Source organism: Syngnathoides biaculeatus, chromosome 14 (genome assembly GCF_019802595.1).
Source record: "Syngnathoides biaculeatus isolate LvHL_M chromosome 14, ASM1980259v1, whole genome shotgun sequence".
NCBI lineage: Eukaryota > Metazoa > Chordata > Actinopteri > Syngnathiformes > Syngnathidae > Syngnathoides > Syngnathoides biaculeatus.
The window spans coordinates 23507935-23529424 of NC_084653.1; the positions used below are offsets into that span (position 1 = coordinate 23507935).

Genomic DNA, 21490 nt, shown 5'->3' on the forward strand with positions numbered 1-21490 from the left:
CGGCGCACTGTAGTAACGCGCGTCTCAATCCAAGACCCTCGGACGGCCACAACCTGATGCCGCTGCTGGAGGGGAAGGTGGATCGATCGGAGCACGAGTTCATGTTTCATTACTGCGGCAGCCACTTGCACGCCGCACGATGGCACCCTGCAGACAGTAAGTCAACGGCGAGTGAGGCCGTCCATCGCTGATCGTGAGGTATAAAAATAGTGAGCTGTGAAAATGGAAGAGAGGACCCTTGTATATTTGGAGTTCTGCATTGGAAGTTTGTTTTTTTTAAAAAAAAAATGTATTTATTGATGCATGCCTGCTCAGACCACAACTGAAAATATTATTCTAGCGCCATCTGGTGGAATATTGGTGGTGTTGTAAGGAGAAATTCCTTGATTACTTTTCTTTGTCTTCAGCGTTAGAGATGTCCTGTTTTGTTGGCTGTCCTTGAATGCACCTTGTGGACACACAACAGTGAAAGTATATTTGAACCAATATCCTTTGTGTATTATTGGCTGTAAATGTAAAGGCGATTCCTCTATTTAACACTCATTATAAATTGGGAGATAGGTGAATCTGTGGCACGTGCCGACTTTAGAACAGTGTGACAATGCCTCAATGTTTTTTTTTTTTTTTCCTAGGTGACTCCATCTTCAAAGTGCATTTCTCCACCCCAAACTTTTCACCGCCGGGCGCCGTGGGATGCCACGACACACAGATCTGCCTGTGTCACGGGGAGCACGTGACGCACCACGACCCGCCGCTGCTCTACGACCTTTTCCGAGACCCCTCGGAGTCACGGCCGCTGGACCCCGGCGAGGAGCCGCGCCATGCGGAAGTCCTCCGTGAGGTGGCCGAAGCCGCGGACGAGCACCGACGCTCCTTGGCGGGGAAACAGCCGGAGCAGCTTACCTGGGAGAAGATCCTGTGGAGGCCCTGGCTTCAGCCATGCTGCGGAACATTCCCCTTCTGTGGCTGTAAAGAAGAGACAAGGTAGTAGAGAACAATTTTTTTTTTTTTTTTGTTAGAAAGGAAGACGGTTGTAATACACACCGTGTGCCTTTAGAGGGCAGAGTGAGATTGTGTTTGGGCAGCTGTTCAACCAGCAAGGGAGGGGATTTTAGCTCAATGCTACCACTGGGATACTTGACAAATATTATCCAAAATCAACTATGGTAAAAAATTCAGTCGGATTGTTGTTCATTCTAACTCTGAATCCTCACTTCTTTCAAAACGTAAGAATGTCTTGGATTTTCTTACATGATGTCCATGGTTCGGTTCCACAAGGGTCTGGGAGATCCTTAAGTTTGATTGAGGCGGCTCCGCTCAAAGGTCACATGCATTTAAGGTTGCCTGTTTCCCTTGCCCGGGCTCCCACTGGCACAATTTGCAACATGTATTACTTGGATTATTATCTGAAAGGCCACAGCACTTATTTTCAAGGTTATACAGCACAAGGCTATTTTAGTAACCAAGATATGTGTTCCACTTTTTCTACTAGTTGCCCTTTTCAACGTTTTTTTTTTTTGTTTTTTTTTTTGACTGCTATGATTTGATTGCCGGAGAGATCCATAATGTTGAAATTCATTTATATTCTATTTCCATGTAAATTTCAAGGGATATTTATCTGATGTGGCTGTTTTCACATTGAAGGAAGACACAGAGCAACCCCAGATTGCACTAAAATAAAGCACACGTAAATGCCAGGAAGTGACAACATGGAAGGAAACATTAATTCATAAAAAAAACCAAAAACGTAAAACATTCCGTATTGTTGATTTTGCCCCGTCTCCCCGTTGAGTTAAATGTAGCACGTAGCATCATTTCCAGAGCCACTGCCAAACAGTTTTGTCATTTAAACTGCGGATGAGACCATGAAAACATCTATTGGACTTGCCGGGTGTTTTTTTTTTTAATCTGCCTAGCAACAACTGATGTGGGTGAAGAATCCAAGCAATTCTTTTACCCTTTGTCGCTATATTTACCGGATATTATTTCAATGGTGTTCTATGAAGGATTTATGTTTTTTTTGTGTGATTTTGAAGACATGTTAAAGAGAAAAGCACTAACACCAGGATCTCTGTGTCGCCTGCCAGTAACAAATTTCTATTGGACTACGGTGCTCAAATAACTTGCCCACATGGATTCTGCCAAACCTTTTAATGCCACTCACATTCACACCTACAGGCAATTTCAATATTTCAATCAACCCATCTTGCGTCTATTTGGGATGTGAGAGGAAGCCCGTGCAAATCAAATCACCCAGCCATCCATTTACCCTGCAATGCTACGGCTGCTTGATTTTTATTTCAGTAATGAGATTTTGTAACAGGTGATTGTATATTTATGTTTGTGTGATTTTTTTTTTTTTTTTCAAGACAAGTGTGGATTTAAAAATAACATAAGAACATGACATAATTGTCTTTGCAATGTGTAATTTACCCAGGTTTTCTGATATTGAAGTAGATGAGTGCCGCCGGGATTTGAATTTGAAATGTAAAGTGATCACATTTTCAATAGTTATATTTCAGTGTAACTTTGCAATGTTAACAATTCAACCGGCTACAATTCGCTGTCGGCAATTCACCGCCTGTGCCACCAGGCACGGTTACTTCAGGTCGGAACCAAACAGCCAGCCAATCCAGTGACGCTTTCTTAGTATGTGGCGTCATGTGACTAAGAAAGCGTAACTGCGATTGGCTGGATGTTCTTCCTGGTGGCACAGAATTTTAGACAGCGAATTGTAGCAACTAATGAAAATGTGATTTTACATTTTACTTTACATTTCAAATTCAAATCCCGGTGGCACTCACCTACTTTCATCTTTAGTGGGTGTGGCTTGCCGACCTACCCTTTCTCTTTCTCTTTCTTTTTCTTTCTTTTTTTTTTTTTTTTAATCAATGGGGGACAAACTCTTTGTCCCCATGAAATTTCCCCGCCAACAAGTCGACAGCAGAAGGAAAAATAATCAAGATGAATGCAAATCAAGTTAATGCATCCTCACGACAGATATTTACAATGTCATTTCAGTTGCGGTGCTTTAAAGTGATTGATGTCGATTTTTTCTTGTTTTGGAACTTTTTATGACTTGCTTTAGCTATAGAAATGAATGTTAGTGAATGTTTAGACACTGCACTCTGTCTGTAACGTACTCATGCACCCCTTCCCCCGCCCCTATTTTAACTTCTTTTGGCACTTGTCAACATCGGAATTTGATTTAGTTCCGACCCTTTCAGGAAGTCCGCTGCATGAGTACTCGGGAAGCTACGGTGGCTATCGTCCCGGTGGTCCAATAAGGATACCCCGTGGCTCTCCATACTGCATCTTCACCAATAAAAGACTGTAAAGACTGTGGGAACCTCTCCAGCCTCAGTGTCATCATTCATCATCATCAGCTCTTGGCCCGTCTCCTTCCAGCAGTGGCTGACTGTCAAAACATCAGAGCTGGCTGCAGCAGAAGCCAATAATTGCTCTCCTTCCCATCCCCGATCTCCCCATCTCTTTCTCCTCCATCTCCTCAAACTGCTCTCTTCATCTCCTCCTCCTGCACCGCGCCCGCGGCTATTCGGCTTGCATCTGCAAGTGAGTCGGGAAGCGTCACTTGCATCATTACTGTAATTGTTGCAGTTTCTAGCGCAGTAATGTATTTACTCCTCGGGCCTCGCAGCAGCGACGTGTCCCGATCCACTTGAAATACATTACAGTATCTCTGTTCCATCCCCGAAAAAGTAAATCAAGCAACCGAGCGTACCTAATAACATTTTGCCTTGTGCATCTAAGTTAATGATGGCTGGTGGGATAAATACATCACGTCGCAGTCGCGTGTAAGCGAAACACGCCAGGCGCGGCCGCACACGTGTCGCCGCGCACGCGCCGTATATCGTGCGCGGCGCGGGTGAAGCTGGTCTCCGCAAAGGTCAGTGTCGCAGGAGAAGCCATAAAGCATTTCTGCAACACCCGCTTTGACGCACACAAACAGCAGATCTGGAGGGAAAAGCGGAATATTAAAGGGCGGCTTGAAATAGCTGCTCTGCATCGTCGGCGATGTGAGGAGATGGTAGATGTAGCCTGAGGGAAGCAGCCCACATAGCCCGCGCCTATTGTGCACCTGTCGAGTATTACCTTGTGTGCCTATTTCAAATGCAGTACGATAAAAACATTTGCAATACTTTATCCATGTGTGGCTTACTGTATGATTAATGCGGTGCTTATTAGAATGAGACAATTGAATGAACTGAGATGAGGCTTTCACACCTCTTGCATTTGTTTCTAGAATTAACAAACCACGTTCAAAATCATATTAAATGGGAGACAGGACACACCTGTCACCATTTCAGTGCCTCATATCAACCCCCAAATAAAGGTTTGCTGTACTAGTAGGCTTTTCCTGGCATCCGAAGAAATATTCCACAGCATCAGTGGGACCTTCTTCCAAGGCATCGTATCAGTCAGGAGCAGGGTTCAATAGAATTTCTAAAATATTACAAAATAATAAATTTAAGTGTAGAAAATACGGCACAATAATAACATGACCTTTATCACATTAAATTTATTTTATTTTACTCTACTGTACATTTTTTATCTTTAACGCTCAAGTCATGTCCTTCAACAATGACAAGTCCCAGAATGCATTGCGCAAGAACCTGGGCGTCCCTTACTTTCGTCGTTTAGCAAGTTAAAGAGGTAGCTTCGCAAAGCACGTCAACTGTGTAAAAGTCCCTTTCACGTTTAAAAGTCACAATACTGTGTGTAATTATCTATCTGTTGTGTATTAAAAAATATGATAGCTTAAGCAGGCTAAGTATTTACACTGCACAAGGCCGAGGTGGTGGTTTAAGCTTTGGGAGCTAGCATGCTAGTTGCTAACTAAAGGTGGCAATCACTTTTTCCCCCAAAATATTCTTTAGTTACTATAAAAGTTCCACGTAACAGAGATTTGCTAAATGTATAGTTTTTCATATTTGGGTAACATTTTTTTTTCCCCAACACAGGAAATGCTAATGACCAAAATTTACCTTGGCTGAATTCATGAAAAGTGCCCACAATTTACTGTATTGTTTAAAAGTTTAATATCTCCCGTTGTTTGTTTTAAATTATGTTGCACAACGAAAACCTGGATAAGATACATTTAAACTGAACGGGAAATAAGCTGCTTACATTTAACAGCAACTACATAAATATTGGAAAACAAATATCAAAACAAGTTTAAAATGGTAATATGTCTTTAGATCAGCCCTTTTTTTTACTGAGACAATGTGTGTACTTTTAAGTGCTAACCTATAAAGCGTGGACATGACTGGTCTTCATCCAAATACTGTATATTGATAGAAATGGTAACTGGCTGAATTCTGATTTAATGCCTGTATCCAATTTTTTTCTTTCCGTGTAGATGTCCAGTGGCACATATCTGATATGGCTGTGTTGACACCGATAGAACCTCTGAAGCCACCATGCACCCACATTGCACGTAAGTAACTCCACAAGCGGTGACACGGAAGTAAACACTAATTCATAAATAATAGAAATGTGAAATGTTACATAACTTTTAGTTGGCCTGGGTTGACTTTATGACTGTGCCCAACATTGATTCAAATGAGGGTAACCTCCACATTACTCTCAGCTGTTATTATTTTCCTTATTTACTCGATATACTTAATATTGACACACTTGTAATTTAGCATAATTGCACTATTTAACTTTACTTTCGATTTCTGATCGGTGTATTTTAATCTGTTTTTTTTGCGTTGTTTGAGCCGATATACAGTATCTGACACCACTTGATATATTTAATGATGTCATTCGAGCCAATCTGTATGTATGTACGTTGCATTGGTGGATATTTGATCCAGATCTGATTTTTATCCACATTTTGAACGCGGCTTGATTCCAATTGGAGTGTACACATTTCCGTATGTCTTTTCTTTTTTTTTAACATTCCAATGACATATATCCCAATAGTGATACTTGAGAGCAAAAAATCAAAATTGTCACTTGAATCATTAACTGCAAATCCAACCTCAATGTTAAAAAGGAAATATGGAACAATCTATTGTTACACACTCTTCAAAGCACAAATGTACAGTACACACTACCGACGTGAATGCATATTTGTGCAAGCGCACACACAAGAACATTATCATTGTTGTTATAAACATGTTCCTTTTGTCGGTTACAGGAAGTGTTTAGAGAGGTGGAGTTTGATGAGAAACAGATATCTTAATAACCGAGCTAATGGGACAATTACTTTTCAACCCCCACAACACACACACACACACACACACACGCACACGCAGGCTTAGTTTACCTCCTGGACCTTTTTAGCTGACAGAATTTGGCCGAGAGCACGAGCTCATAAAGCTCTGCCGGGTGCACTACTTTTCCGCGTTAGCGAAAAGAGTCCACTGTGGCAAAAATGATGAATGACCCTCGCTTATTGCGAAGGGGTCAGAGCAGCCATTTTAATTTGGGCAAATAGCAGGTTTTCATCAAGCAAGCCACCTCCCTTATTGGACACCTGAGCCGAGACACACACACACACACAAGCTGCCTCCTCATGCTGCAGATGTTCCGGTGATGTCAGTCACCATTTTTTTTTTTCAAATGATTTTTTTTTTTTTTTTTTTTTTTTTATGTGTGATGTATGGCCCACATCTGTTCCTGGCTCGTGATGGAAAATCCATGAGTCAACAATTTCGACAGCTTGCTTTTTATTGTCCCGGGCTTCCTTTTGTTAAGGCAAAATACTTCTTTTTGTCCCAAATAAAGTAGGTCAGTTTGCACTGCAGCACATGTTTAGTGGGACACTACTGAATTGAAGTGTCATATTCAGAACACTTCAAACATGACTGAATGGACTTTTTTTTTTTTTATCCCTTAGGTATTTACTATGAATGGACGTCCTTCCTGTTTATTGTGTTGAGTATTTTCACATTTCACGTTTACTGAGACACAATTGACACAATATTAGATCCCGACCGAGTACTGGACAGTTGGTTTGGCAAAATATGTGCCATTTAACAATCCTAATTTGTGTCAGCACCAAACTGTACATTATCATCATCATCTGGAATCTTCAACATTATTATGTTATCCACTATAGAACTAAGGGAAAAGTTAGGTTAATGGGGAAAAAGACGTTGTTTATCGAGATACAACAATATCTGGTTTCAGAGTAGATAGGTGGACAGATGCATAGCAGCATACTTTATTATAATCCTATTACAGTATATTCGAGGGCTCTAAATCTGTATTTTTATACAGTAGCCCACAAACAAGGACGATTTAACTTCCTTTGCGGAGTTGTTCTAGTTCAGAGCGAAAGTGACAACAACGCAAGAATGAAAATGCTTGAGAACTTCATTTACTCATCTGAATGAACCAAAGTACTTTGATGTATTGGAACTCATTAAATAGGGAATGCTTACACACACACACACACACACACACACACACAACACACACACACACACACACAAATATTTTAAAATGTGATTGACCCGACAATGTGAAAAAAAAAAAATCACTAATTATGACCCAAGAGAGGCAGCATAATGTATGATTTTGAGATTTATACAATAGTCATTTATTTCCTCAGACCTTTACTCTTTACTATGCTTCACTCTAACCCTTTACTCTTCTATTTCAGTCTAGCTATTTTCTGTATGTATTGCCGCAAATGCCAAAATGAGCTTCATATTTCTGGTTGCCATTGTTGAAATGTACGATGAGAGTGAACCGAGTGGACGCCGGCCAGTGTTCTGGTTGACGTAATTGCGAAGCAGCGGCGCCAACATAACAAAATAATTGCTCGTTACAGTGTTTGGCTCTTGTGTCATTAATGGTGTTGTCTATTCCAAAGCAAAGTCCAAATATAAATAAGCCCGCTATGTCTGGGTACACGAGAATACAATTTTAAGGCTGATTTACCCAACGTCAACCAAAGTGTTTATGCCGCTGATTGCAGTGGTAAGTGAAAGGATGGATGTCTAGGGGCGGACATCTTATCTTGAAGGAGAAAGACCGATGACGCTAAACACTGAAGGGGCAGGAAGGAGGCAGTGTTGTCTGGACGACTGATGGCGGTGTTCTTCATCGCAGGACGGATGAGAACGCCACGGAGGAGCGTCCGGGGAGGGCATAGTAATGACAAAATGCCAAGAGGGTAATCGAAGCGCGGGTCATGTTTACCCACCGGGGTGGGATTGAGTGGGGAGCCACGGAGAAGAGGCTGAAGGCGGAGGGCTGACAGATGACTGAAGGGTCACTCTGTTTGCTGGGGGGAGTCGGGAGAATGAGGGATATTGATGTGTAGACAGAGGAGAAAAGATGAACCGAGACAGCCCGGGATGGAGAGAAGGCCTCTGGCGCTGAAAAGACGGAAGGGTGATGAAGCAAAGGAGGAGTGGAAATGATCAGAGCCCAGGAGGAAGGGGGTTCACGTGAGGCATAATCTAAAGAGAATGCAGAGTCCACAGATGCAGAAAACAGAAGTCATTCTGTGGCCTTATTGAGGAGAGTTATAAGAAGTGCCAGAAGACACTGGATGATTTATCTGTTCTCTGCAGAGGGAGATGCACTCTGAGGTGGAAGTTAGAGATGAGTCCTTAAAGGAGGGAGGGAGGGAGAGAGAGACAGACACAGATGGAGACAGAAAGATCTGCAAAACCTGTGTCAGACCGGACCTGTATATCGCTGACGTGTGTACTGAAGCCACAGTGACTCACGTCTCTCTTCTCATGGTCCGCGACTTCAGCTGAGCACCAAAAATAACTGGCATTATACTCGAGATGAAAGTTGGCGTTGTAGAAATGTAATTGATCTCGTTTGTGCATCTTCCAATTACTGCACGCGTCACCATTGTGTAAAGCTGCAGTGAGTTAAGCCTCTTTCAAGTCCAAAGACGACTCGACCGACTTAGTGTCCATTTTAGCTTGTCATGTACAGACGAAACAAAGAATGGTTGCAGTTTCTCAATCACAGATTATTTGATCTGCTTCAGCCGTGCTGGAACGATTTTTAACACGTGAATGCACCCACACGTGACGAAGAAAAATCACTACATGCTCTTCTTGTGTGTGATCTACTCAAGATGAACAGCACAGCGCCCCACACACACGTTATTTCCACTGACAGTTGAAAGTCCCCCCCCCATACCAGATGCTGTACGTGTTAGAGGCAGCGTAGTGGTGTGCAAATACAATACTTAGCTTATCTGGTGTCCAAGATGTCAATTTTATTGTGGTGAGGGACTCGGGGAACGTGTTCTGTATGTAAACACTCAATAATCACTGTCTGTGATCCTGCTCGATCCCACTGTCTGTGGATCGGCCAACCTCGGTGTAAAAGATTCGTGATCGTAGATGTTGAACAGGTTTGAAATTTAAGATTGTCTGGCCTGACCATTTTCCCCGAAGAATCACTTTTGACGCACCCCACACCACGCCATAATCGGTTTGGGAAAATCTTTTAGCCGGATCTAATAACGAGGGGCCTTGCTGAGTCTCTTGGAAGGGGTGGGGCTCAAACTCGGCCTACATATCCGTGCGTGTATCGTTTATGTCGTGTTCTGAAGATGCCCGTGTTTCTGTTTTCACATTTCGGTCACAGTTTTAAGAACACATACAGTATGTTGAGTGAATCATGTTGCAATTTCATGGTTCATACCGATAGAAATAGTCCACAGATGGCTTAAATGTCATCGTCCGGGTCTGTCTAGCGGTTGGCAACAGTTTGAAAGGCGCAATTATTCTTGCAGGACTTGAGCGAAATAGGAACGATGCAAATATATCGTGCGAGCAGCCAAGTCATTAGCTTTGACTTTCAGTCACAGGCCATTAACTCTTGGAAGCGTGTCTCGTTTTAAAAAATAAGACCTGTTCATACTCGCAATCAATTTTCAAAGAACCCTCGTGTGAATTTGTTTTTCATTTATCTTTAGCTCCTTTGACTGCGCCGATACCATAGAAAAAAAAAAAACCACGAAAAGGCTTTGCTACACTTTCCCAATTCAACACGATGTATTGCAAAATATGTCAAATTAATATTAACCAAACTATAGTTTTGGATTGCACTGGAGTGGAACTGCAATGAGTCATACTGAGAGCAGGTTAGTAATATTTTTAAATTTCACTGCACAAAAGGTTCACTATGTTCAAAAATGGAAACACTGTCAATTAAAACTGAGCATTGGTATTCATATAAAAGCAGATTTTTGGAACAACTTTTTGAACAGAACTTTTTAGATTTGGCAGGTGCCCAGCGAGCGGATCCGTATCTATTAGCCAAGCTCATCACGTATCATTATTGACGATTTGTTTGCTCCGTTCCTGTGTTCCTGCTGATGGCCGTGTCAGAGAGGCGACAGCTTCCTCTGGGGTAAGAAGACCGAGAAACAGATGAGTGTGAAACTGGAGCAAAAATTGCCGAGTCACTTCAATTGAGCGAAGCACGGGAGGTGAGAGGTGGGTGAATGCAACCATCAAAGGGTTGGGTGAAGGTTGGCGGAGAATGATAGATGAAGTCCGGATGGGAGATGGAAGTCGAAGAGCGGGGGAAGGTGGGGGTGGAGGGGGTGTTGTTAAAAATGTACTGTATGTGCCAAAGCGAGGGCTTGTTAGTGCTGTTGGATTTCAAAAGATTCTGGACGAGCAGATAAAGTCCCTGGCTTTCACGAGGCTGCCGATAATTGCGAGCAGGCTCCTCCGCTTTTCAAGATTTGTTGACAATCGTCAAGGTGAGCGTGTTTGTTTTCGATTGTGCACAGGAATCCAAAGCAAAACAGGGGAGCCCAATAAATAGACCTGTATATATAAAAAAAAAAAAAAAAAAACAAAGCTGTTGGAATAGAAATGATGAAAATGTCAATAAGCTTCAGAGGGCAACAATGTTCTGTTTGTTTGAATTGAAAAAGTTTGGGTTTTTGAAATGGGTTCTCTAAGGGTTGACATTTTATTAAGTTAGGTTAAAACAATACATTTTCAAAGCAAAAGCAGAACTAAAAACACAATTGCATAAACCGAGCGGCTGCAACGCATTTGCACAAAATATTGATATCCAATACAAGTTATATTAGGTGGCTGTAACATTTTTATGTGTCTTATTAATACCAGTATGAGACACATCTCTCATTGTTATGCAGTACAGCAAACTACTTTTTGTTCCTTTAGTCCTTCCTCACAGTGAGCAGTGAGGTCGAATGCAACGGAAGTGACAATCGTGAACAAATTACAGTGAGCGACCCGCACAACAGGCAATTTACAGTTGTGCACGTACAACTCGCTGCAACAGGATGAAATTTGACACCTGATGTTTGTGTCAGGAATCAACTTTTTCAGGTGCCACATACTGCAGACTGTACTGCATCAGCTTTTCTGCAGTTATGGTTCGATTCCCTTTGAGTCCAGTGGGCCTTTGACCGAAATTGAGCATAGCGCAGCCACCGATTTCAGATGGGTCCATGTTTATTTAATTTGTTTTTTTTTTTTTGTTTGTTTTTTTGGGCTCCACTCTCACGACTGTTGGCTCCGTCTGTCCTGGCCTCGCCACTTTGTGCAACCTAGAACTACAATAATAAACTTATTGTTAAATAAAAAGTTTAAATCAAGACTCGGATTCATTATCTTTGAGACAATTTGATACAGCACTTGCATTGGATATTTTGACATTGGTCACTGTGCTTATTTGCTGCAATTAATGGAAATTGAGCTTCTGTCTACCGTTTGCAAAGATGGCATTGATTCTCTCAAGCCTGTCGCAGTAACAATTACATTTGGCTTCATAAAGTGACTGGACCACAAACAGATAATGGCAAACACTTGCCTCACCTCCCTAAAGTACGTTAAACTTTTGGGATGGCACAATAAATGCAAATATGTGGTGATTTATCAGAAAATTTAACAGATATAATAAAAAAAGGCTTTTAAAAGCCTACATTTTTAGACTTGGAACGCATTATTTCTTTTTCCATACATTGTAACGGGAAACATTGATTCGTTTTTTGAACAAACCGTTTTGTGGAACTGATTGTGGTCGAGAACCGAGGCATCACTGTGCAACCAAAACTATCTTGCAGATGGAATCACTTGAGAATTCTTGACTAGGGTCTTGTAACCGTGGCTCAAATCCATATGCAAGTCTGATATCAGTGTTTTGCATAGACTCGCGCTCTTTTTTTCTTGGTTCGTAACAACAACCATCCACGACCGCTCACTCGGTGTCGAGGCAGCCCACAACGTTGGCCAGCCGGATTCACGGTAATCTGCCGGTGTTTTTTCCTCCCTTTTCGATGTCCATATCGTTGGGCTTTGCTTGAAACCGGTAACCGCTCCCTGCCTACCAAAGACTACCTTGAAAATAATTATTTTCAAAAACAAAGTCTCTCACATTACGCTTTTGCTGAGCCGTGGGTCACATCCCAGCTGACTTGGGGAGAGGGGTGGGGTCCATCCTAGACAGATGACCCGTCAGTCACATCAAGACACTCACATTCACAGCCATGTGACATTTTGAGTCCACGAAACCAAACCTAATCAAACAATAAGTAGAGCTGTATGGAATATGAGTGGAAACTGAAAAATAGAGGGGGAACTTGTAAGCACCTCAAGGGGCTTCTTTTATCTGAAAATATCAACAAAAATAATTCTTGTGGGCATTTTTGGTGTATGTGACTAAGCTTTTCAAAGTATCTTTTTTTTTTTTTTAAATCACTGCCCACAGCATAAATGGCACTTTATGATTTAAAAACCTTCCACTTTCATCCAAGAAGAGAGCAGTGATTATGCGAGCTACCTTTTCAACTTCTGCCAACAAGCACTTTTGCTTTTCATCCCTCCCAATCTTAAAGCAGCACTTCTCAAAGTCACCAGAGATTTTATTCCCGTCATTTTCCCTTGTTATTTTACTCCCTCGCTAACGCTAATTGGCACCCGTAACGTGCCCGACGGTTGAGATCGGTGATCATTTTTGTCTTCACCGTCACACGGTGCAGAAAACAACCACGGCTGAGTTTTCATAACTAATGAGTATTGCCGTCAAGGTCTGCATTACTAACCGTAATGTTGAAAATGCCTCAAGCCCATAAAACAGGTTGCCTATTTTAAAGTCCCGCTGTCATGAAATGCATGATTTTTAGTATGTTAGTAATGAAAAAATGGCAGCCGCAAAACATGATTTTGACGTACGTGGCTTTTTGTAACTCCCGCCATGAAAATTCTCTCAAGGGATTTGTTTTTGAGAAGAAGCAGGAAGTGACATACAGGGCAGTAGCGCACTAAAGTGGTCTCGTCTGTTTATGCTAGTTTTACATGCTGGAAGGTAGCTTCTTGTTCCTTCGTGTTAGCCAAAATGCCGGCTCGTTGTATTGCAGGATATTGCTCGAACACTCGGGAGGATGGATTTGCTCTTCATACTTTTCCAAAAGACCCGGTTCGTAGTCAAAAATGCATTGCACAGGTGCAAAGGACGAGAGCTTCGTGGGTTCCCAATGACAGGTCGGCGTGTATACAGATACTAAAAAAAAAAACAATAGGTGGGGACGTAATCCGTAAATCAGGGGTGCTAAATTGTGTCGATGTACACATCGGAAGGCTTCCGTGCAGCAGCCGCTGAAGGACGGCCACCGCAGGCGTTGTGGATCGCCGCCGCCCTTGTCAACACGGCTTCGCCCGGGGTGGCGGCGTTGTTCAATCACCACCTGGATGGGGAGACGGTTTGGACACGGAGTCGTCATCGCTCGCGGGCGGTGTTCTTTTTGTCAGCCACGGAGGTGGACCGGATGGGGAAGGGGTTTGACCACGGCGTCGTTGTTCATCGCTGCCACGTAGGTAGATTGGGCGGGGAGGTGGTTTGGCCGTGATCCGCGTATCATCTAAATATGGCTCAAAACGATAGGGTAAAATCGCCCCGCTCACTTCACTCGGTTGTGAGATGTTCTCTTCTTCGAAAAGAGCTTCGATGTCAGAAGGGGCGTGTTCGCCTCCCATAGTAGGCAGCACAGCGTGTTTTCAATGGCGAATCTCCCAGCGTGACATCATGGACAGAAGATGCAGCCAATCTGGCATCCACTTGAATCTCGAATGGGACTTCCGCAATTTTGCACATGGATGACGCGCTCTCCGCTCATATTTATTTTTTCGTGTAGACATTGAGGTGAATAATGCTATATGTAGTTTTCATGACAATGTCTATTTTAGAATGTTTACAGGCACGACACTTGGCCTTTAAAGACGAACGAAGCCACAGGTGGTACTAACAGCAAAGGTCAAAGGGCCCGTCACCCACATGTTAAAAATACTGGGTCATATTTTAGGAAGCAAGGAGGAGATGTTGACACGTTTAAGACTGCGCGCCTACTTTGTGTAACATAATGAAATGGGCGGCGGCCACTCGAGGCTGAGTGAGTTTGGTTTAGTCGAGTTGGCGAGCAGATGCCCGTGTTTGCCCGTCCAAATATGTACCAAGGGCTTCAGGGGGATATTTCCTCTCCTTGCTCCTCTGACTTTGTTTGCATTTGCGGCTCACACTCACCCCCCCCCCCCCCCCCCGCCCCCACTCTCAAAGTGGCTAACCCACTGGGCTATGGAGTGCATGACAGACAGTCGATGTCAATGCATTTGAATTCTTTTCATTTGTCTGTCTCGCTCTTTTCTTATTTTACATCCATCTCTTTTGACTGTGAAAACTCCTCTCACAAGCATCCAGTAGGGTTTAAAAAGTAATATGTAATTAGCCCTTTTTAACGGGTTACAACTATATTTGCGAACCGAAGTGGGAGCTCAAATTGAATTCTGCCTCGTTGACAGTGAGGCAGTAGAATGACGAATGAGTAATTATGGGGGGGGGGGAATGTATAATGACATAGTGTTTTCCCCAATAGTCATTTGTAGTCTGATAACAGCTCGATTCTAGCTGAAATGATCTCCAATTTCAATGAGATATGCTAAAACTAAGTTTGTTAAGCTGAATTAGCATATTTATATAATCAGTTATACAATCCATTTTCTTCATCCGCACGTGGCCGAAATTGTTATCTCTCGTCTGTTATTGAAAGAAAAACCCCACAAGTGTCACAGAAATAACTTAAATCTGACAAAGTAAGTAATTCAATTATACAATGACACAGGTGTATTTTGAATGGATAATGGATTTGGATTGGATGTACGATATGATTTAACAACACATGGGTGTTCATGGACAAAAAAAAAAAAAAAAGCCTCTAATGTGGCGGCTGCTAATTCTGACAGAAGATTGACTCTGGTGGTCATTTAACACAGCCCCCATGCAAGTCTTCATCCTCATCCTCACCGTCACCCTTTGCCATTTCACATCTTGGCATGTCCGACGTCGACGTGCGGCCCGTCCGGCGCGCACGCCATCGCTCGGCTCGCACACATGAGAATCGACAACGTACACAAAAACACACGAGCGACACCAGGCCCCGTTCGCGAGTTGACTCAGAGGCCCTCAGGTTCGCTGACTCAGAACGCCACCCTGTTAAATTTCTGATGGTGTTGCCTGCGCTCCCGGCAGCCCGTCGTGCACGTACAAACACGCACGCCGGCGTTGATTTGCCCAGATTAATCTCCTTGTGCACCGCATCATGCTGACATGCCCACAGAACATTAAGTACGCTTGAATACGTCCACACCAGTGTCTGTTTAGCGCTCATAAATTTATGCAAGAGCGGAGGCAAATATTTCAATCTTCACAGAGCCGACTTTCCAATACAGTTGACTTTTCGGCGAAATCCTCGCCAAAAGAGGCATGCCGCAGTTTGGACTGATTGTTGGGTTACCATGGAAGCAACACTAGCCTTGAACATGCAACCCAATTAGCTACATAATTAATGAAGAGCAGAAACTGTTTCCACTCCTGAGACCACTTCCAGAAGTTTAATTTAACAAATTACAGCACGAGTAAAGTTCTAGGTCAGCAGAAAATGTTAATCCTAGTCGTGTGCTTAAGATACGTTAGCAAAATTGAAGTCACAACAAACCGTATAAATATGATTGAGCAAAAAGTATTTACAGGGCTAGGGAAACACTGCAAACCAAAACAATTTATTCTGTTTTTGCCAGACAAGATGGGTGAACTGGAATCAATATCTTAAAATGGTAATGATGACAAACCCACTAGCCAATGTCATTGAGCAATATATTGTATTGAAACACATTTCATTTAAGAGACGAAAACTGTATTGATGTTTTTTACTCGGGCAATAAATAATCCAAATCTTGCCCGGTGTGGCTGCACTGACCTTTTCCATCCATTATGCCTAAAAAAAGAAAAGAGCAGCAAAGGGGGTCTGTGTTTGGAAGTTTGGCCCATTTGTTGGGGTTAGGATTTTGGTGTTGGGGTCAGGGTCGGGATTTGTGTTCGGGGTTAAGATTAGGATTTAAGAAGAGAGGTCAAAACCGCAACACGATTGAGTTAATTTTGCACAGTTGTTCCACGTTCAGTAACTTTCACGAAAACATCGGCTGTGTGACAACACCCATCACCGGAGAGTTTAAAATCTGTCTCGCCGTCCCCTCGGCTGAATCTCTTTTTATTCCCTCCCTCTGTACCTTTTATGCTGTCTCGAACCTTTTAGCACTGCACGAAACCTAATTTTCCCCTGCAATAAAGAATTAAGATGGCGCAGCTGTGCTGTCACAAAGTCTTACAAATTTAATCTACTGGAAGAGTCATGGCGAAACAAGCGTCTGACTTTTGTTTATTCAGGAAGGGGAGTCAATGCTACTAGCATCAATGAGGTCTCTCACGAAGAAACTCATTCAACACGTCTAACTCGAGTACTGTGTTTGAAATCTGTGCAAACAATACTCTTATTTTAAAGCCCAAGTGTCTTGCCTATAAACATTCTAAAATAGATATTGTAATGAGAAATACAAATAACGTTATTCACTTCAATGTTTATACGAAAAAAGGAATCTCACAACCGGGTTTAGTGACCGGGGCAGTTTTACCCTATCGTTTCGAGCCATATTTAGATGATATGCAGATCACGGCCAAACCGCATGCGGCCAAATCACCTCCACTCTGCGGTGGCGATGAACAACGGCGCTCGTGGCCGCGAGCAACGACGCCGCCGCGGCCGAACCGCCTCCCTGTCCGATCCACCTCCGCAGTAAAGATGAGCCATCGACGAACCACCCTGGCCGAAGCCGTGTTGACAAGGCCAGCGGCGATCCACAAGGCCTGCGGAGGCTGTCCTTAAGCAGCTGCTGTACGCAAGCCTTCTGACATGCACATTGACACATTTCGCACCCCTGATTTACGGATTACGTCCCCCCCCCCCCACATCAATTGTTTTTTTTAGTAGCCGCAGCACACGTACCTGTCATTTGGAACACACAAAACTCTCATCCTTCGCACCTGTGCATCCCATTTTTCACGACGAACCGGGTCTTTTGGAAAAGTATGAGGAGCGAATCCATCCTCCCGAGTGTTCGAGCAATATCCAGCAATACAACGAGTCGGCATTTTGGGTAACATGAAGCCTTCCAGCAGGTAAAACTAGCATAAACATACGAGACCGCTTGAGTGCACTACTGCCCTGTACGTCACTTCCTGCTTCTTCTCAAAAACAAATTCCTTGAGAGAGAGAATTTTCATGGCGAGAGTTACAAAAAGCCATATACGGCAAAATCATGTTTTATGGAGAAAAAACGGATGGGTCCATACCGGCTGCCGTTTTTTCATTAATAACATACTAAAAATCATGCATTTCTTGACATTTTACCTTTAGAATACATTCAATGCAGCTTTTGTTTCTCTACTATTTATAATAATCTCCAGTTAACATCATCCACCCACTAAACACGACCTGAGGATTTGCTGTGAAAGGGATTCCATCTTGAACATCCTTACATATGTTAACGGGTGCAAGTGTGACTCACAAAAACTTGTTGGGCATAATCGCAAACACCCATGCACTAAATGACTCGGGAGGTTGGCATAGGTTGAAATAAAAAAAGGTTGTTGTGTTCGTAGCACAGCATGCGGTGTGGAGGTTTTCGCCTCTTTGGATAGATGTGGGCCTGTGAAAGCACAAGGACATCTATATAGTCCAGATAAAAGTCTCCTGTACATCATCCTTTGAAAAAGGTTGGCTGATACGAAGCGGCGCCGTTGTTGTCACGTCTCCCACACCAAGTGCTCTTTCATTTGATATTTCTTTCTCCTTGTGGTAATCATTTTTTCTTATCTGTCTGCGTTTATCAATGCGCCGGATCGTCTGTCTGAGACTCAAACTGCACAAAATGCTCCATCACCTTTCTGCAGTCGATAATGTCTGTCTCCCCCAATTATGTACCTCTCTGTATGCAATGTTTTCCACTCGGCCTACAGTCCTTTTCTTCTTTTGGTCTTCCTTTTATTTTTCCCTCTCAAGAACTGTTCCAGCCTCCGGGTCGAGCTCTCAGCCTTTAACCTGTCCCAGACATGAAACAGATGTCTTGCAGATCCTTTGCTTTATCTCATACAGCTTCTGGTCTGCTGCTGTGCTCTTACTGCGTCGTCGCCTTTGTGCAATTGAGTCGTGGAACGTCCCGACGCTCATCCAGGTTGGGGTCGGTAAAACGTCGCCGTAATGCAAGACCGCAGCTCAGTCAGAATCAGACATTTGAGAAAATTTGACAATGCCAAGTAAGCAGACTGTCATTCAAAGCAGTCAAGGCTGCAATGTTTTCCCGAACTGATCAGCTTTGCTTCTTTGTTTTCTTTGCAAACCTTTTTGCCTGATCTGCACGAGGACTGTTTTGCCCGGTATTGATCAGCCTTTTGTGGAAAAAAAACAAAACATCTTTGATTTGGATCTTATGTGACAAGTGTTGTGCATTTGAATCCAATTTGGTTGTGAGGTTTGACAGGAATCTTTTGAGGTTTGACATCTAGATGGAGATCAGACTGATGACATCGCCAGTCGCTAGCTATTTGCCGGTGGCCCAGTACCTTGTCAATTGTTTTCAAAAGCTAGAGTAAAGTTAAAATTTTACACCGTGAAAGTGTTTGATCCAACGTTACGCTTGTGTGACAGTTAATGTTGAAAAATTAGGGTATAGCCATTTATCATTGCTCCTCATTTGGGAGTGGGGCTTGTTTTTGATGCGACATTGCAACACCCCCCCCCCCCAAATTACACTATTCTGATTTTTATTTAAAGTTAATGAAAGTTTCGAGGTGGGGGGAGTTGTAACATTTGAGCAGATGATTTGTATTTAATTTAAGCAGTTTGGATATGAACAACAAATTGTTACAGTTGTTGATGCTAGTGTCTCAGAATGGATTGTTTTCAACTTTGGAACCCCAATTTTTAGTAAGCCCTTGGAATTTGAAAAATGTGAAAATGTGCAAACAGTAGAGCACACCCCCTCCAAAAACACACACGCACACTAAAAATGTGTACACTAGGTGTGTTAGAAAAGTTCCAGCATCTATGTTTCAAAAAATATTTACATTTTTTTTTGTTTCACTTTCACAAGCTAAATTTTTTTTTTGAACGTTAGGACGACGTAAAGATGGCAGTGACAAGGTACGAAGGGTTCCGGGACGAATCCTTCCGAGAGTGGATGTATGGAGATGGAAAAAGTGCGTGACATTCCAGGAGGATTACTTGCCAGGGGAAAAGTTGAAGTTTGTATTTTAAATCTATATTTTATGCAAACAGTCCTATAACTTTCTTGACACATCTCGTAAATTGCCTTTATTAATTTGCATCCCGCCCACCCGCGTTTGCAAAGAAAAACATGAACAACAGCTGGGTGTAACTGAATATTGAAAATTGTTCACGGTAGTTCATGTTAGGAACCCCCCCAGTCCAAAAACCACTGCCTTAAACTATCATCGTGAAACATTTAAATGAACAGCAATTTTAAAGTCATCTTGCAGAATTTCCGGTAGACTTTCTTTGCTCTTTGCCTCGGTTGTTGTTGTTTCTTCCTGTAGCCCGTAATCCCCACGGCGCGTCGTTACGACTTGCTTATCTCTAACTGCAGAAACTAGATTCAACTGCCTTCCTTATCACTGTTTCGTTCTTCATGTAGCAATAATAGCGGGATGCTGCAGTGCCACGTTTTTCCTCCCATGTTTTCCCAGCAGCCTCGGGAGGAGGAAGCCATTGAGTGGCATTGTCGGGCGTTTCGGAATGTTTGTGTGGACGTACATATTTTTTTTAAACTGTCGCTTCATTTTCCTTTTTTTTTTTTTTACATTCTTGGTTTTTTTTTTACCTTAAGTCCTTTGTTTTGTTTTGTTTTCCCAGTCATCCCAAAGGTGAACTTAATTGGCTGGAGTGCCTTGACCGTTTTTTAATACGATACTCCTCCTTTCTCTGCTGTGAGCTCATCGCGCTATCCAGTTGTCCACATTCATCATCCTTCCATTCACATCGGTCCAACATGATTTTTTTTTTTTCTTTTATTCATTTCTCAAGAGGACTCCCATAAATCAACTGCCATTGTTTCACATATAGCACTCTTACATCTGCCGATTTATTGCTTTTTCCCCTCGTATCCTCCCTCATACTTGTCTATCTAGTCATGCATTCCTTTATGCACTCCTCAAATCCTGTTATCCTCCGCTAATCTTTCCCATCCTAATTCACTTCTGGCGAGCTCACCTGCAGCGGGATCGTTGTCATGAGTCATTATCTCCGCCACCTGTAGCGTGCGCCTCGGCGTCGATACGTTCGTGTGCGCTCTCGGTACGTTTGAAGGAGGTGCAAATGCGAAACAGGCATGCGTGCATATGCGTGGTTTTGGTTTTCATCTTGTCGAGAGTTGACATTCCAAGATGAATGGATGTTACCAACTGTCATTTTCAATAACATACAATAATGTGATAATGTAATATGGAGTAGGAAACAGATCATTCTACTAATAAGAATTTCTTCCTATCACATGGATTAACAAATCCACCACAACACGACCAGCCGGTAATACCCGTCACGTAGGACCTCGGATTGTTTAAACAGCAGAACTTTCTCATGACAACATCTGTGCAAACAAGTCAACCCAAGATGCTGTCTACATATTTGCTCTGGCATTCTGCCTCATGGATGTTAGTCTTTCACAAAAAACACAAGAGCCTGGTCTTCACCGTCATTGAAATGATTTTCAACCTATTGCCAGTTAACGTTTCTTGATGGTTATCTTTGAGTCGGATTAATTATTGCAAGACCCAGAGGTTGCGGCGCAGTCGATTAACAAGAACATGACTATATTTCATGACTCTAAACTAGATTGCTTGTTCATCTCGGTTTGGGGCTGTCAGTTTCCACTAATATCATGAGGTACTCCGCAATTCCCTAAAAACGAAGAGCAATAAATTAAAGGTTGCAGATTTGATTTCCCTCAGGCGCAGAGGCAGATGGTGCTATAGTGAAAAGCCATGTTTTTTTTTTTGGGTAAAAAAAATAGTGCTTTAACACAAATGTGAATCAAAGTTGTTTCATAAATACATTTATCTCCTTAGTTACAATGTTTTTGCAAAGTTCATCACG

At 42.6% G+C, this 21490-nt stretch overlaps 1 protein-coding gene and 1 long non-coding RNA gene across 5 annotated transcripts in view; one reads left to right on the top strand and one right to left on the bottom strand.

Annotated features, from left to right (window-relative positions):
* arsh (arylsulfatase H) overlaps positions 1-21490 on the top strand; it is a 34535-nt gene that overhangs the window by 6679 nt on the left and 6366 nt on the right. For 2 of the 4 annotated variants that reach the window (XM_061842602.1, XM_061842605.1), the window contains exons 10-12: positions 35-156; positions 633-984; positions 5381-5458. In XM_061842602.1, the coding sequence (XP_061698586.1) occupies positions 35-156; positions 633-984; positions 5381-5402 (496 nt within the window). In that variant the 3' untranslated portion in view covers positions 5403-5458. Of the gene's footprint in view, positions 1-34; positions 157-632; positions 985-3227; positions 3346-5380; positions 5459-6868; positions 7395-21490 lie in introns of those variants that run through there. The other 2 variants (XM_061842603.1, XM_061842604.1) reach the window with 2 other exon arrangements.
* On the bottom strand, positions 81-20966 carry LOC133512708 (uncharacterized). Its single transcript, XR_009798264.1, has 4 exons — positions 20609-20966; positions 904-966; positions 392-448; positions 81-214 (listed from the first exon to the last, which is right to left on the bottom strand). It is a non-coding gene; the product is annotated as an uncharacterized LOC133512708 (long non-coding RNA).